At 38.1% G+C, this 16,050-nt stretch overlaps 1 protein-coding gene across 1 annotated transcript in view; it reads left to right on the top strand.

Annotated features, from left to right (window-relative positions):
• PEX7 (peroxisomal biogenesis factor 7) overlaps positions 1–16,050 on the top strand; it is a gene marked incomplete at its 5' end in the record, with an annotated part of 89,790 nt that overhangs the window by 59,656 nt on the left and 14,084 nt on the right. The window contains one exon of the mRNA XM_011978446.1: positions 11,579–11,678. Within this exon, the coding sequence (XP_011833836.1) occupies positions 11,579–11,678 (100 nt within the window). The remainder of the gene's footprint in view (positions 1–11,578; positions 11,679–16,050) is intronic.

Below are 16,050 nucleotides of genomic sequence, written 5' to 3'. Positions count from 1 at the left end.
AGCACTTGGGGAGGCCAAGGTGGGAAAATTTCTTGAGCCCAGGAGTTTGAGACCAGCCTGGATGACATGATGAGACCCTACCTCTACAAAATTAAAACATTAGCCAGGTATGGTGGCACACACCTGTGATCTCAGCTACTTGGGATGCTGAGGCAGGAGGATCTCTTGAGCCCAGCAGATGGAAGCTGCAGTGAGCCATGTTTGCCATTGTACTCCTGCCTGGGCAACAGAGTGAGACCCTATCTTGAAAAAAACAAACAAAAACAAACAAACAAAGAAAACCTGTTACCAGGTGACCACTTCTACTTCATTTCAACCTATTTAGAAATTTTCCCCTAAATTGTTATGTATTACCCACACACATTTGTTGAAAAAATTATTTCATAAGGAGGCAGCATGATGTAATAGAGAAAGAGATACAGCTTAAAATCCTGAATTTGCCATTACTAGCTATGTTATAATTTAATTATATATTACTTAATATATAATTAATGTAATTTGGTTATATTTGATCTCTTATAAAGTGACTTAACCTCCCTGAGCCTTTGTTTCCTCAGTCATAAGATGTTCTGTTATGATATTTAAATATCAATATATGCAAGGCTGTTCCCATAGTACCTGGCCCATATCTGGCACTCAGAATTTTATTTTTTATTCCCATATATATTCTTCAGACTTTATTCTTGTTGTCATGTCACTGTAAATATGTTCTTACATTTCTGATCAAAATTGCTGAAAACCAGCAAAATGACAAAGACAAGTTATGATGTCTGCAGTTTATTTTTAAATGGTTCAGCAAAAATATTCCTTCATATGCATATGTGTAGAGAGAGAAAGATAAAACAAATGTGGCAAAATTTTAACAGTAAACTAGGCAAAGGACATACGGGTGTTCATTTTATTCTTTGAGGTTTACTGTGGGTTGGTAATTTTCAAAATAAAAACACTTGAGAAAAAAGCAAGCTGTATTTACTCATGCAAAATAAGAGCCTGAGATACCTTCTAGTTAATGTTATTATTTAATGATATCAGTTTAATTGTAGAATAAGATAACTAGCTTTATTATATTGTGTTAAGTGAGAAAATGATTTTTAATTGGATTGTAGTAAACTTAAAATCTTAAAGTAGAGGATGCAGAAATACCTTTTATCTTTGTCACAGCTACTCTCATGGGATTTGCCCTTATCTAGTAAGTGTCTTAACTTTGGTGTGGCTGATGGGCTTTTTTGATCCTTATGTTTATTAGCACAGAGATTTCCACAGGCAGATACTTCTCTTTCTTCCCCTTCCCCTTAAAAAAAGGTCAGCCAAAGTAAATAGATAGTATAGTTGAATATGTACTCTGCCTCACAAACCTTTCATTTCAACTTTACCTAGTCCCCCTTACCAACAAAAAAAGGTCAGTCAGAGTAAACAGATAAGAAATGTGGCTGAATATGAGCTGCCATGCAGCTTCAGATGATCATTTTACCTCATCTTTTAAGATAGTTGTTTTTCATTCCTCTACTGTTGTTCATCAAACCACAAGAAATCATGTGGCTAATGATATGATACTGATTGTTAACATTAGCAGGAACTACAGTTAAATTCTTAGGATGATCAGAGATTTTTAAAATGTTCTGTGCCTTCAGATATCTTGGCTAGAAATGTCTTTGTAACCCTAGCCGTTTCTCACTTTGTGAGACAGGTTCACCACACCTCACCAATGACTTTAGAAAAGCATCTTAATAGTTGTCTTTGGTTTCCTTTTAAGAACGGGAATATTTGCATTCCCCGATGTGTGTAATCCTTGCAAGGATATTTTAGTACTGAATTTATTCTGTGTTAATAAAGCACATTGCCTGACAGGGTAGGACTTCTCTGTTTTATTGTTTTGTCCCTAACTCCTGGGATGTGGATATACTAAGTACATGTTTATACATGTAAGTGAATTTGAATTAAATGAAAAATTGTGATATCCTTTGGTCACTCTGACTGTAGAAGCTCAAACACTTGTGTTTTAATATGGTTTCCGCTTTAAATATTTCTGAAGCAGTCATTAATAAAACAATTTAAGGTGAAAAGTCCTGTTGGAATGCAAAATCTTTTCCAAGGAGAAAACTTGCTGTTCAATTGTAGTTAAGTCAGCACTAACTAACTAATAGAATGTTAGTATTTAGCACATTTGGAACCATCGTATTTCCTGATTGTTAACTAAAGTGACAGATAAACATGTTTATTTTTTTCTTCAAATCAATTGTAATATGCAATATACTGACAAATCTTTAAGCTTCCTATACCTTTGGGTTAAGATACATATTTGTATATATGAAGCAATAACTCCCAAGTTTGTTGATATGTTAGTTTTTTAATATGTCCCAAAAGAGTTTTTCCATTTGACTTATTTAAATTAGAAGATGCTTGTGTTAATTACTATCATACTGGAAAGATCTTTTCATGAAGTGAAGTATACTTTTGTAAGTTAAGTACCAGATGAAAATGAAAATAATTTCCTATAAAATGCAACAACATACATTAATTGGAAAGAAACTTGTAAGACTTTTGATTTTAAATAGCTTGCTTTATAACTGCAGAGCATTTTCAGAATTATTTGTTACTAACATTTTTCTTTAAGAATCAAACCAGATCCATGTCTAATTCATAACCGAATGCAAGCACATGAATAAATAGATAAATCTAAAAGGAGCGAGGAATGTTAAGCCTTAGCTTAATGCAGTGTAAGTCACTGCTTTGAACTTTGAATTCTGCTGATTAGTTCCTACAGAAAATTTATGGACTTTGTCAGTTAATTTGCATCATACTTTTTAAAAAATCCTATTGTGCGGTTTCAGTAAGGCAACTGAGTAGATTTTGTTGCATGTATTTGTATTTTTAAATGTAGATATTGCTTTTTCTCATTTTTCAGAGTAGGAAGTCAAAAGATAATATCTGAAAATGACAAAATAAATGAGCTCCATGAGCATATTATTTAGAAATACAGAGTAAAATATCAGAAGAAGCAACTAAAAGAATTTAGAATGATTCCCTCTGAGGTGAAAGATTGAGAAAGTACAGCAGGAAGCTGCTGTTTTCTGTTATAAACCTTGTAGAATTAGTTGACTCTAATCTGTGCAATTATAGTTTTTAAGAAAAGGATAATTGAGCAGAAAACCTGTCTTTCCCTCTCTCCGTTATTTGCACACATAGTAAGCCTATTTACTTAGACCAACTGGGTACTGCCAGTCAGCTGGTAGTAGTTTACACAGTTCCCAGAGAGCACAAGGATGAATAATGCACCCTTTGAGGCCTGTCTGGAAACCCTAGAGTGTGGCAACACTAAATATTCTAAGATGGAATTCTTAGAGATTGGACTTAATGGAACGAACCATATGGAGAATAAAAAACTGTAATTATTCATCTATTTTCATCCTAAATAAAATTCAGCAGAGTCCCTTATCTTTCTCGACTGTATTATTTACAGTATGTGTGTCTGTGCACACATGTGTAAAACAGAAACCATCGTTAGATAGCTTAAATATAAACGGGGAAATATTTCTCAGACGGTGGGGTCCCTCAGAGCCCAAAGGCAGGAGCACTGTGCGCAGTGCGGCCTGTGGAAGGCACTGAAACTGTACAGCTGACTTTGTCATTCCTCCTCGTCCTGCAGGCTGGTTTTTTTTTTTCTTTTTTTTTTCCTCAAGCTTGCATGTCCATTTACAAGAAAAGGAACAGAGTTATTTGGTCTGCTCTGTCTCTGTTTTTTACTCTCTTTGTCGGTGTCTGTCTTCTCCCCCTCCACACCCCCATCACTGCGTCCACCGTCTGCTGAGGAGAGAGTTGTTAAATAAAGGAGATCGTCGTAAGCAATGCGGACATTCCATTACATGACGGCCTGAGTGGGTTTATTCATAAATGCTTAGCTGCAGAGATGAGGACATTAAGTATTTCATGGTAATGTTGCTAATAAATGACCAAAGCATAGGCAGCTGCTGTAAGCTTAATGATTGTCAACATTTAGGTATGGGGTGAAGTTCTAAAGCAACGCTGTGTGGTCACATTATCCATCGGTGAAATGCTCTTTTGCTCTAGGTGGCCACATTTTGGTGCTGCCAGTTACTCTTCAGATATACACAGACTATTCTTATTCCTAAGATAGTGATACTATTTCATGAGTAGAGTTCTTCCAGTTTTCTTTCTTTTTTAGTCAAGTATTTATTTGAAACTGTATTGCAAAAGTCATTTCATGATTCTTTGATTTGTACCAGTAAGCAATACACAAACCACAGAGGAATTTTGACTCTTTTCCTTTATCTCCTCTTACTGAGATGTGGCATTCTTCAGAAAGTCATCCTGCATCCCTGTGGATCTCTGCCATAAATACTCTCAGAGCAGGCCTTCCATCAGCCTGATGATTTTCATTAATTTGTCCAAGTACCCTAGGCTTTGTGGTATGTGGTTCCCAGGCTTAATGTTTATTGTGACGAAGTAAAGTCTGCTCCTCTAAAATATTGATCTGATTAGAATTTTAGATGAAATATTGTGATGGACTCATTTTGAGAGGGAAGCTTAAGTCTGGAATTTTATCATATGTAACCTTCAAAGTTTGTAAATGTGGGGTTTCTGGATATTAGTGATTGAGCATTCCGAGAGACATCTTTGAAAATTGTTCAGTAATTTTTCGCAATTGATCATGTATTCTTCATTTAGCAGGTAGTTAGGTTTTTTTCCTGTTTTAAACTTTATTTTTGTTTTTATTAGTATAAGTTCCAAAACCAAAAAACAATTTTTAATCAAATCATGCAAATAAATGAATGTTATCATTAATAATTTTTTTTTTTTTTTTTTTTTTTTTTTGAGTCTCACTCTGTTGCCAGGCTGGAGTGCGGTGGCACAATCTCAGCTCGCTGCAACCTCCGCCTCCCGGGTTCAAGTGATTCTCCTGCCTCAACCTCCCGAGTAGCTGGGACTACATGCACCCGCCACCACCCCCAGCTAATTTTTGTATTTTTAGTAGAGACCTGGGTTTCACCATGCTGGCCAGGATGGTCTCGATCTCTTGACCTCGTGATCCACCTGCCTTGGCCTCTCAAAGTGCTGGGGTTATAGGCGTGAGCCACCGCGCCCGTCCCAATAAATATTTTTCAGTGATTGAATAGCTTAACTCTATAAAACTGTTTTGCTAGCCAACAACTTTTTTTTTTTTTTTTTTTTTGAGACAGAGTCTCACTCTGTTGCTAAGGCTCACTGCAGGTCACAGTTCTCTGCAGCCTCTACCTCCTGGGTTCAAATGATCCTCCTGCCTCAGCCTCCCAAGTAGCTGGGACTGTAGGCATCCACCACCATCCATGCCTGGCTAATTTTTGTATTTTTGGTAGACAGGGTTTTGTCATGTTGCTCAGGCTGGGCTTGAACTCCTGACCTCAAGTGATCCACCTGCCTTGCCCTCCCAAAGTATTGGGATTACAGACATGAGCTACCGTGCCCGACCACTTCTGTTGTTTAATCCCTTCCAAAAGTGATACAGATCATAAAGAAATAGGCCCGTGAGTCCATATGTTCTGTAGGGGGTTCACTGCAAAAGAATGGAAATCTGAGTGGTTACAGAAAGAGAGGTGAGTGATACATAAGTTAGAAAGAGACAGCACAGTAGACTAGAGGACGCAGTACGTGCATGTAAAAAATATTAGAAGAGAGAAAATAAAATTCCTGAAGTCCTTGCCATGGTAGTTCAGATGTATTCTGGCTCATAATTTCCTTAGGGTTTTGATTGTAAGTGGCTGACTAATGGGCTCTTGGCATGCATGGGCTTTGGCTTATGAAATTCTTTCTGTTGTTTGAAGAGTTTGGGGAATACTTGACTTGGTCCAGGCCTATTTGAGCTTTCAGGGTGTTAATCAAAACTGCCTGAAGAATTCTAGATCCTGCCCACCTATATTTAAAATTTTCTGGCATGACCTAGGCCTAGAGAAAAAAATGTATGGTGCCATCTTTTTTAGTAGAAAAAGTACTAGACATGATGTCAGGAGGGTCTGTGTTTTGGGGCTGCCATTTATTAGCTGTATAACCATGGATTGCTTAATTTCCTGGACCATATTGTCTTCACCTTTGAAATGAGAATAATTATACCCATTGTATATTTATTTGCTCATTCATTCATTCATGAGTGTCCATAAATTCTTTGGTTGACCGTGTGTCAGACATTTTTATACATGCAAGAGATACAAAGAAGAATAGGACACTGTCCCTGAATTCAAGGAGCTTATTGCCTATTAAAGGAGGAGAGATTTGTATTAAGAAATAAATAAATGCATGGAAGTATTATGAGTATTATGAATGAAACAAGAAACATGAGAATCTTTTTTTATGTCTTCTGTTCCATTAATCACCAGGTTGTATTAATTCTTTTGCCTAAATAAATCTCCAGTCCATCAACTTTTCTTCATCATCACGGTCAGCATCTTAAGTCCAAGCTGCTATGATCTCTTTTTGGACCACTGATCTTCCCCTACCCACTCAAGCCCTCAAGTCCATTCTTCTCACTGTGGCCAGAGACACGTTTGAAGGCAAAGCTGACCATAGACAAGATGTTAACAGTAGGGGAACCTGGCTGTTGAGGTGTATGGGACCCCTCCTTTACTATCTTCACAAGTTATCTGTAAATTTAGAACTTTTCTAAATGAAAAATGTTTATTAAAATGCTTTAAAATAAAGTAAACTGACCACACAAATTTAAGTTGCTGCTTAAAATCCTTCAGTGGTTTTTTTTTCTTTCTTTTCTGAAAGAGAAAATCCCAAATTCTTCGAATGACCTACAAGACCTGTTTGACCTGGCCCTGTTTATGTCCTGGAACATTCTTCCCTTTCCCTGTGCCAGCCTCATGGGCCTGCCTGGTCACACCTGTCAGGCTCCTTGCAGACAAGGGACAAGCTGCTCTTCTGTTCTCTCCCAGGCTAACTCCTCAACCTTCAGATTTGCAGTTCAGATGTCACTTCCTCAGGACATCCTCTTAAGTCATCCTGCATTGTCTTTTTGGGGCACTTGTCAGTTGTCATTACATTTGTGTTTTGGTGATTTTTAAAAACATGTCAGTTGATCTCACTGAACTATGAGCTGCACAGGAGGGCTGAGGCCATGTCTGTCTTGCATATGGTGCTTACCACCTACCTGGCACATGGAAGGACTCATAAATTGTTGAATGAATGAGTAACTAAATGAGGTGAAAGTAAGTGTAGTTACATTTTTGCTACTTGCTCTAGAGACTACTGTGCTCAAGTACTGCAAATGGAGGGGAGTATAATAGTGCAATTTGCTTAAAATTATAAAAACACAACAGAAATTAATGTACATGTAAGGCATTGAAAAATAGCCAGAACATTGTCCCTTTCTCATAGTAAGGAAAGACTTATAAGTAATTTGTGACTAACTCATAAGTTGAGTACAGAAAAGGAAAAGAAAGAACTTTAAAAAAATATTTTAAACCTTCTGCTGAATTCATCTGTTGGCTAAATTTCAAGTGTTAGTATAGAGATTTCAAATTACATTTGGTTAAAGTAGAAAGTAAGTAATTTCAGCTTAATCGTGGAAATGATTTTGACATTTTATTTAATACAGACTATGAGGAGCCATGCGTAGTGGTACCCACCTGTAGTTCCAGCTGTTTGGGAGGCTGGGGTGGGGAGATTGCTTGAGGCCAGGAGTTTGAGGCTACCAGGGACCTATGATTTCACTGTCTCCAAAAAAAGTAATAATAGGTTGGGAGCGGTGGCTCACGCCTCTAATCCCAGCACTTTGGGAGGCCGAGGCGGGCAGGAGTTCAAGACCAGCCTGACCAACATGGTGAAACCCCGTCTCTACTAAAAATACAAAAATTAGCTGAGCGTAGTGGCATGCGCCTGTAATCTCAGCTACTCAGGAGGCGAAGGCAGGAGAATCGCTTGAACCCGGGAGGCGGAGGTTGCAGTGAGCTGAGATCGCGCCACTGCACCCCAGCCTGGGCGCCAGAGCGAGACTCCATCTCAAAAAAAAAAAAAAGTAATAATAAAATGTTTAAAGAAGAGAGATGTAATATAGTGCTGTATACTTGCATTGTTCAAGAATTGTGGAACCAAAAAGCAAAAAATAACTCAACCAAGACATTATGACATAACAATTTAAATGAAAAATGTTCCTACAATTCTGTAATATTTTTAATCATTGAAGACTTATTCAGTATATTTACTTCCCATGAGGGAGATTAAATAGTCAATGATTTCATCAGCAAAGAGACAAAAAGGCACCAAGTAGTATATGTGCTGGATCAAAACAAACATTTCACTTCAGAATAATGTGCCTTATTTGACCACTTAATGATATATTATAGTATGACTTCTCCCAGCAAAAAGGAGCCCATTTTACTTACGCGATATATGCATGAAGGTCCTTGGATATATAGCACTTATGAGGTGCTTGAATCCAGAAGAAGATTGCAAGGAGAGACCATGCCCACTCCCTTAATTGCAAACTTGAGAAAACTTGGAGAAACACCCGCTTTCTTCCTGTTAGCTCCTCCTCCTTTCAGCTCACTCTTTCCAGGTGAAACTTGAATAGAGATACATAGAAAAACTCTGGAAGTATACTCATGAAACTATTAACAGTGTTTGCTAATTAGAGAGTGAGAATGGGGAAAGAAATACATATATTTATTTTGTTATTAAAAAACCATTAGCAATTGAATAATAAATTATAGTGTATTTACATACCGTTTAGCATTTGGTTTTCTCAACTTAGTTTGTATAATTTACCATATTTAACAATATTTTTGATATTTCACTACTGAAAATTATTGTTAAATTTTGCATATTAATATTGATTGAAAAAATTTTCCTCACTCCTGATCCCCTTGAGGTGAAGAAATCTGAAGCTTAGGTTGTCTCTGTTTAGCAAATCCTCTCAAGGCAAAAGCTGGCTTCCTTGTTCCATTTACTGCTCAGCGTTCCAGTCTTTACTTGGTTTTTACTGTTTACTTTACTTGGTTTTTACACTATTAGTGTTCCTTACTAATGCTTTAATGAAGTTTTAATGGTGGTGGTTTGTTTTTATGTTTCCTCCAGGGTTTTTAGTTGTTTTTAAAATGTTGATCTAGAAACCAGGTCAGCCATTCTGTTGGAAATGAACCTCTCTTAGTTTTTGTACCATAATGTATACACTTGGTGTGTTGCATAATTTCTGCCAGAGCTGTGAAATGGTATAATGAAGTGTCTTTATGCCATTCAGTAGACTAACCCTCCCTTCACCAAAGAAGAGTTTCAGCATGTATTTTCTTTGATGAATTCTTTGCAAGATGCAGATAAATACTGGATCGTTTTTCCCAGGTTAAAATTATGTCTGTGATTCTGTGGTGTAGAACTCTGTGAGGCTTTGACTACCCATTAGCTGTATATTAGAGCAAATTCAGATGGACTTTTGAATAGAATCACAGTTCTCCTGAAAGTGTGACTTCCCTCATCACACTTTCAGACTGAAGTTGGATAGCTGCACCCAGGTGTCTTTGTGAGGCATCTTAATTTTCATAAGGCCCACCTTATCTTATCTCAGTGCAGCTTTGTCCTAAGCTGGCTCAAAACAACAGAAACTGCATTCCAGGAATTTATCAGGAGAGTATAAAATCCTCGTTGCTTTGTATTATCCTTATGTTCTAGAAGAAACCAATTTTTATGGTTTACATAAAGAATATTTAGTCTATCCATTCTGCTGAAATAAAATCTAAATTTCAAATGAAGTCAGAGAGTTAAATACCTGGAGGACATCAAATTGACTTTCCCTTAGACCCATTCTTTTAAACTGCCCTTTAGGGTGATGCCATTCACTCAAAAGCAGCAGCTGGCAAAGCATCTGTATGTTTCCTCACAGATGCTGAGGATGTTCTTATTACATAAATGTTGGGTTTCTTGTCACTGAACTCCCAAGGGAGAATTTCCTTCTGAGCTTTCCAGGAACAATTTGGTTGTGGACACCAAACATTTGGGTCTTGATTGTCTCCCTTTTTTCTTTGGCTGCTAGAAAGCTTAGCATCTTGAGATCCTTCCCTGTCAAGGATATAGAACTTCATGGAATGTACCAATCTCATTGCAGATGCCATCTTACTTCCCTACCCTTAATTTTCCTTTAACTCATTTTTTGCCATATTAAATGCCTATTTTTAAATCATTTTGAGTATTTTTTGGAACATGGTAGCCACATGCAAAATCATTTGATTATTGTTTCAAATAATGCAAATCAGTGAATAACCATGTTTTAGAAATGAAATTACAAAATTATATGTTTACTTTTGCTTCTCTAAACATTATCGAGATCCAGAAAATTAGATTTTGATATAATTCACTGTCTCTAGAATTCAAAGAAACAAATATGCAGAGACAGTGGAGACCACTATTAGGATTTCTGAGAATGTGTACAGCTTGTTCCCTCATTTGGCTGAACAGACAGATTTTCAAAAGTAAAGTCACTCTCCCCAAATATTTTGTAGATTTCAGTAATCTGATAAATGAGCTATTTACTCATTGTTTCTTTGGTACCCACACAGTGGATTATCCATAGCAACAACCCTTTTCAAAGCTTAATAGGGCCAACTCTGTATTTATTAGGGAAATAATACCACCAGGTTAAACAAACTATGGCTCTTGGTTCTGTGAATTTACTCTCTTTCAACGGGATCTGTTAAACCTTCAGTGTGCCATGTTGTAGATCATTAGAGAAGCTGAATTAGGATATGACTCTATGATCCTGAAAGTGCCATTTTTATAGTGTGTTTAGAGTCAAATAAAAAAGATGATGAGCAAATAAAGCATTCGAAATAAACTACTATGTTACGTATTGAAAACAGGGCCAAATTCTTGTCTGCACAGTACAAATGAGAGCTTGATTATGGTAAATATTACCACTTTCAGTCTATGGAGGTTAAGTAGAATACATAATATTGGCTCAGGAAAATACATTTCTGTTTTTCTTGATTCTAGGAATTATATTGATGTGGAATCTGTAAGAAAGGCTATGCCTCAAAAAAGAAAAAAGATAATTTCAGAATTACAGAGATTTTCATAAGAGAACAGATTTTTTTCAAAGAATTCTAATTGCTATTGAAATTTAAATTAAGCCTAAGATCTTTCATGTCACTTGTTGAGAAATGAAGTCGTATTTAAAATCACAATTTGTTAGCGTTCATTTAATTCAGTATCCTTATTTTACAGCCATGAATGCTTTTAGAAATTGCTACAAAAGCATACTGACTATCATCTCATGTCCTTGTGCGATATAAAAACATATTTTAAATTAAAACTTGTTAAGCTTCTGTCCTACCAGGTATACTAATGGGAGTAGAATAATCTTTTATAAGGGTAGATTGATGAATAATTAGGGTTTTTTTCTATATAATAGAATGGAGTACATTTTTTTTTTCTTATAGGATTTTTTATGTGGGGCTTAATAGTGGGGTTCTGTATTTATGAATTGGTTGAGCCTGTTTGGATAAAATCTTTGCTATGTCAAATATCTATTTTTTCTTAATATAAGTTTTTTGGTAGTTTTAGCATTTAAATTATTCCCTTTTGTTTATCTTCATAGATTCTGGAACTTTTCAAAGCCTGACTTTCTCCTTGAAACAGTGGAGCATCATACAGAGTTTACTTGTGGTTTAGACTTCAGTCTTCAGAGCCCCACTCAGGTAACAGATACAATCTCATGATATTCTCTTCTGCCCAAGTTCACAGCGAACTCTGTGTGGCATGCGTTGCTTTTATGAATAACGTTGTTGCCATTTTAGCTATATAAGTTTGTGTGTTTGAGCATTAAACTACTAGGGAATAAGAGGTATCAAGAAAGTTCCCATACCTTTCTCCTCTTGAAAGATTGATTTCTGTGAGAGAAAAAGGAACCTTCCCAGGAGGTATTATCCTAACATTTTGAAGACTTTCTCTAGGCCTCTCCCAACAGAAAAGTGACAAGAGAAAGATGGAATACGGCAGGATTGTTGCCATAGGTTGGCAGGAGTCAGGAGCATGTGGTCCTGACTCAGCCATCCCACTAGGCAGTTGAGACCATGGGCAGGCAGGTCACTACCCTCTCAGGACTGTCGCCCTTGTCTCCACACCACATGTCGAACGGGAGCCTTCAGATGGAAAACAAGTAGAGGAGAATGTCTACTATTTAAGTTAATAAACAATATATTTCTCCCTTTTTGTTCTCTTGAGGACTTGAGAGTAGACACTTTGCACTTTAAATATCCCTCAGGTTTTTTTTTTTAAAAAAAGCTTTTTCATTTTAGAAATTGTAAAGTCAAGTCAGAAACACTACAGTATGTTGAGTGATAAGGCCCTTTAAATACAGACTATGTTAAAGAACCAGCATATCAGTGAAACACAACATTTGGAAATTCTAGAGCATGACTGTGGAATTGTGCTTTTATGATAACTTTCATAAGTTAAACAAAAAGAAAATCCCACTTCACATTAATGTGTTCTGAAATTTAAATAAATATATAAGTTTTTCTTTTTTGGGGGGGTGCGGTAGGCAGAGTTTCACACTGTCACCCAGGCTGGAGTGCAGTGGTGCAATCTTGGCTCACTGCAACCTCGACCTCCCAGGTTCAAACAATTATCCCACCTCAGCCTCCTGAGTATCTGAAATTAAAGGCATGCACCACCACACCCAACTAATTTTTAACTCCAGCCCAGGCTGGAGCACAGTGGTACAATCTTGGCTCACTGCAACCTTCGCCTCCTGGGTTCAAGTGATTCTCCTGCCTCAGCCTCCCCAGTAGCTGGAATTACAGGCATATGTCACTGTACCCAGCTAACTTTTTATATTTTTAGTAGAGATGGGGTTTCGCCATGTTGACCATGACCAGGCTGGTCTCAAACTGCTAACCTCAAGTGATCCACCTGCTTTGGCCTCCCAAAGTGCTAGGATTACAGGCATGAACCACTGTGCCTGGCCTAATCTTTGTATTTTTAGTAGAGATGGGGTTTCACCATGTTAGCCAGGCTGGTCTCAAACTCCTGACCTCAAGTGATTCACTCTCCTCAGCCTCTCAAAGTGCTGGGATTACAGGCATGAGCTCTCGGCCTGTGAGTTTTTCATTTTAGGAATTAAAGATGTAATTCTGAGTTTAAAAGATTTTCATTCGGTATTAGAAAGTTCCCATTAACATTAGAAATAATCATTTAAAATGACTTAATGTCATGTAAGAAGAGAAAAACCTGAAATAGTGATGAGTGAAATGGCATTATTTTCAGCATAAATATAATGTGTTTCAGATGAACTAGTCCTTTTCTGATACATTTATTATGGATGGTTTTTAGTAAAATGATTGTACCTGTTTTCTGTTTTAGTCTTAAAAAGTTATAGTGTACATACTGAAACATGGCACCCCCAAACAAAGGATCCTAAGTAAATATTCATTAAATCCTCATCCTTATGTATTTCTATTACCTGTCCTCTGTGAGCCCAGACTGGAACCTGTGGCAGCAGCTGCAACGCCCTTTTCCTCAGCTGTGGTGCTTCCTCGCCCGGGTCTGAAGAATACCAAATGTTTTCTAAATCCTCCACACATAGTAGACCTACCTTATTAAAAGCAGCTTTGTGATGAGAGGACTTAATCAGAGGACATACATCCCTAAGTAATAGATTTTATTCAAATTAAGATGGTGATCTTATCCAGTATTTTATTTTTTTAATATATCTAACATTAATACATTTTAAACACAAACATTTGAGTTGTGTATATTATTAATTTATATATATTTAAATGATAATTTGTATTATTTTAATTATTTTTATATACAGAAAACTCAACAGTGTACATTTAATCCAGTTTAGTGGTAGGTTCTTTAGCCTTTGCCTTTTCCAGCTTGGCAGTGTGAGCCACAGACTTGGGACCAAGGACATTGACCCCCCGGTGACGGCAGATCTCATCATATCTGTCATTGCAATTGGTCCTGATAGCTTCCACCATCCTAACCGAAGCCCTTTTGTCTTCCGAGTTAATCTGTGTGAAGGTGACGGTGGTGCGGGTCATCCTGTGGACCAGTCTTGCCCTTTCCTTGACAGCGCAGTCAGGGACCCCCATTTTATGAGACAGGGCAGGCAGGAAGACAGTCAGCTCAATGGGATCCACGTCATGTGCAGTCACCACCAGCCAAGCCGCCTTCTTCTCCACTAAGGTGGTGACAGTGTTAACCCCAGCTTGAAGGACAGGTGGTCTCTTAGTGAGGACTTTGCCCTTTGCAGCAGCTTTGCCAGCAGCTTTCTTCTCAGCCTGAGCCGAGTCTCTGCTTCTTCTCTTGCTTAGTCTCTGGTCTGTGTTGTGGGCCAGCTTATGTCATTAAGCAGCTGTTTGGTCCCAGGGCCTGGGTGAACTGGTTCATCACAGGAGGCACTTCTAGGCTCCTGCAGAGGGTAGCTCTTTGCTGCTGCAGCCTGACATAGTGGGGCCATTTCACAAAATGGGTGAGGTCCCTTTTGGGCTGGATGTCCTGTCCAGTGTTAGAATTCTTAGGCCTTTTCTCAAACAGGGGATTCATCACTTTCTTGGCCTGTTGCTTCAAGACAGCAGGGACTGGGGCCACCGTCTGGCCCTTGGTCTTCTTTCAGCATCTTGGGCGACTGGAGGAGAGAGATAATTTGTATTTTTGCAGGCCACATCAAACTCCTTTCTAGGGGAGATATGAATCAAGTTCTACGTGTATCTCCAGATTTTTCCTTTCACTTATTTTGTCTGTTATAACGAACAACTCCCAGGATTTAGTGGCCTAAAACAACAATTTTATTTGCGCACAATTCTGTGAGTCAGCAATTTGGACCAGGCTTACCCTAGCAGTTCTTCTTTTGGTCTTTACTGTGGCCACCCATGTGGTTCCAGCCATCTGGTGGCTTAACTAGGGCTGGGTAGTCTTAGGCCTTGTTCAGTGTGTCTGGTGGGTAGTGCTGGTTGTCTTCCAGGCCGTGTGTCTCTAGGTGTGCCCAGGTCTCTGCATTTAACAGTTGTTTGTTTCCAAGAGGGCAAGAGCAAAAGCCGTAAGTCATCTTGAGAACTGGACTTGGAAGCCACACAGCATTCCCTCTGTTACAAAGCAAGTTGCGAGGCCAGCCCAGATTCAAAGCGTGGGAAATAGACTCTACTGCTTGATGGGAGGGCCTGTGAAGAATTGATAGTCACTTAAAATCTGCCACACTAACCTTTGTTGGTATAGTAGGTGGTTTAAGTTTTGTTTGTTTGTTTGTTTGTTTTGAGACGAAGTTTTGCTCTTGTTGCCCAAGCTGGAGTGCAATGGCACGATCTCCGCTCACTGCCACCTCCACCTCCTGGGTTCAAGCAGTTACCCTGCGTCAGCCTCCCGACTAGCTGGGATTACAGGCATGTGCCACCATGCCCAGCTAATTTTGTATTTTTAGTAGAGATGGGGTTTCGCCATGTTGACCAGGCTGGTCACAACCTCCTGACCTCAGGTGATCCGCCCACCTTGGCCTCCCAAAGTGCTGGGATTACAGGTGTGAGCCACTGTGCCCAGCCAAGTTATTTTTAACATACTATATTTATCCTTTAGTCTCATAATGTGTCAGATTTACAGATTGTAAGTTAATTTTGCTCTTTGATCATATTTTATTCCCTTAGAAAGTATCTTTCTGTCACCTCTTAGTATCTATCCATCTGCTTTCATATACCTATTGTCTCTTGTGATCTTAGCAGCTGTAGGACCTTGCTAATGTTACTTTAAGGCTCTGTGTTTTCATATATTCTCAGTCTTAAAAGAGATTTATCTGAGTTCTTCTGTGTATAATTCTGTTTCTTTTTAGCTTCTCCTTTCTTAGAGATCTGAGAAATGAGGTCAAGGGCATTCTTACATTACACCACCTTTCTTCTTAACAGAATGTAAGATCTTGTCTTTAAAAGTTTAAAACTTGACAAGTAAGTGTCTGGGGTCATTCTTTAAGGATAATTGCTGAGAAATGCTCTACGCCCTCTTTTGTTAAGCAGGCTGAAGGCATCGTTTTCTTTGATTTTTTTTTTTTTTCTAATCATGATTTGTACAGTTCTA

Source organism: Mandrillus leucophaeus, unplaced genomic scaffold, assembly GCF_000951045.1.
Source record: "Mandrillus leucophaeus isolate KB7577 unplaced genomic scaffold, Mleu.le_1.0 Scaffold194, whole genome shotgun sequence".
Classification (NCBI taxonomy): Eukaryota; Metazoa; Chordata; class Mammalia; order Primates; family Cercopithecidae; genus Mandrillus; species Mandrillus leucophaeus.
This window is presented reverse-complemented; position numbering and strand designations above follow the sequence as displayed.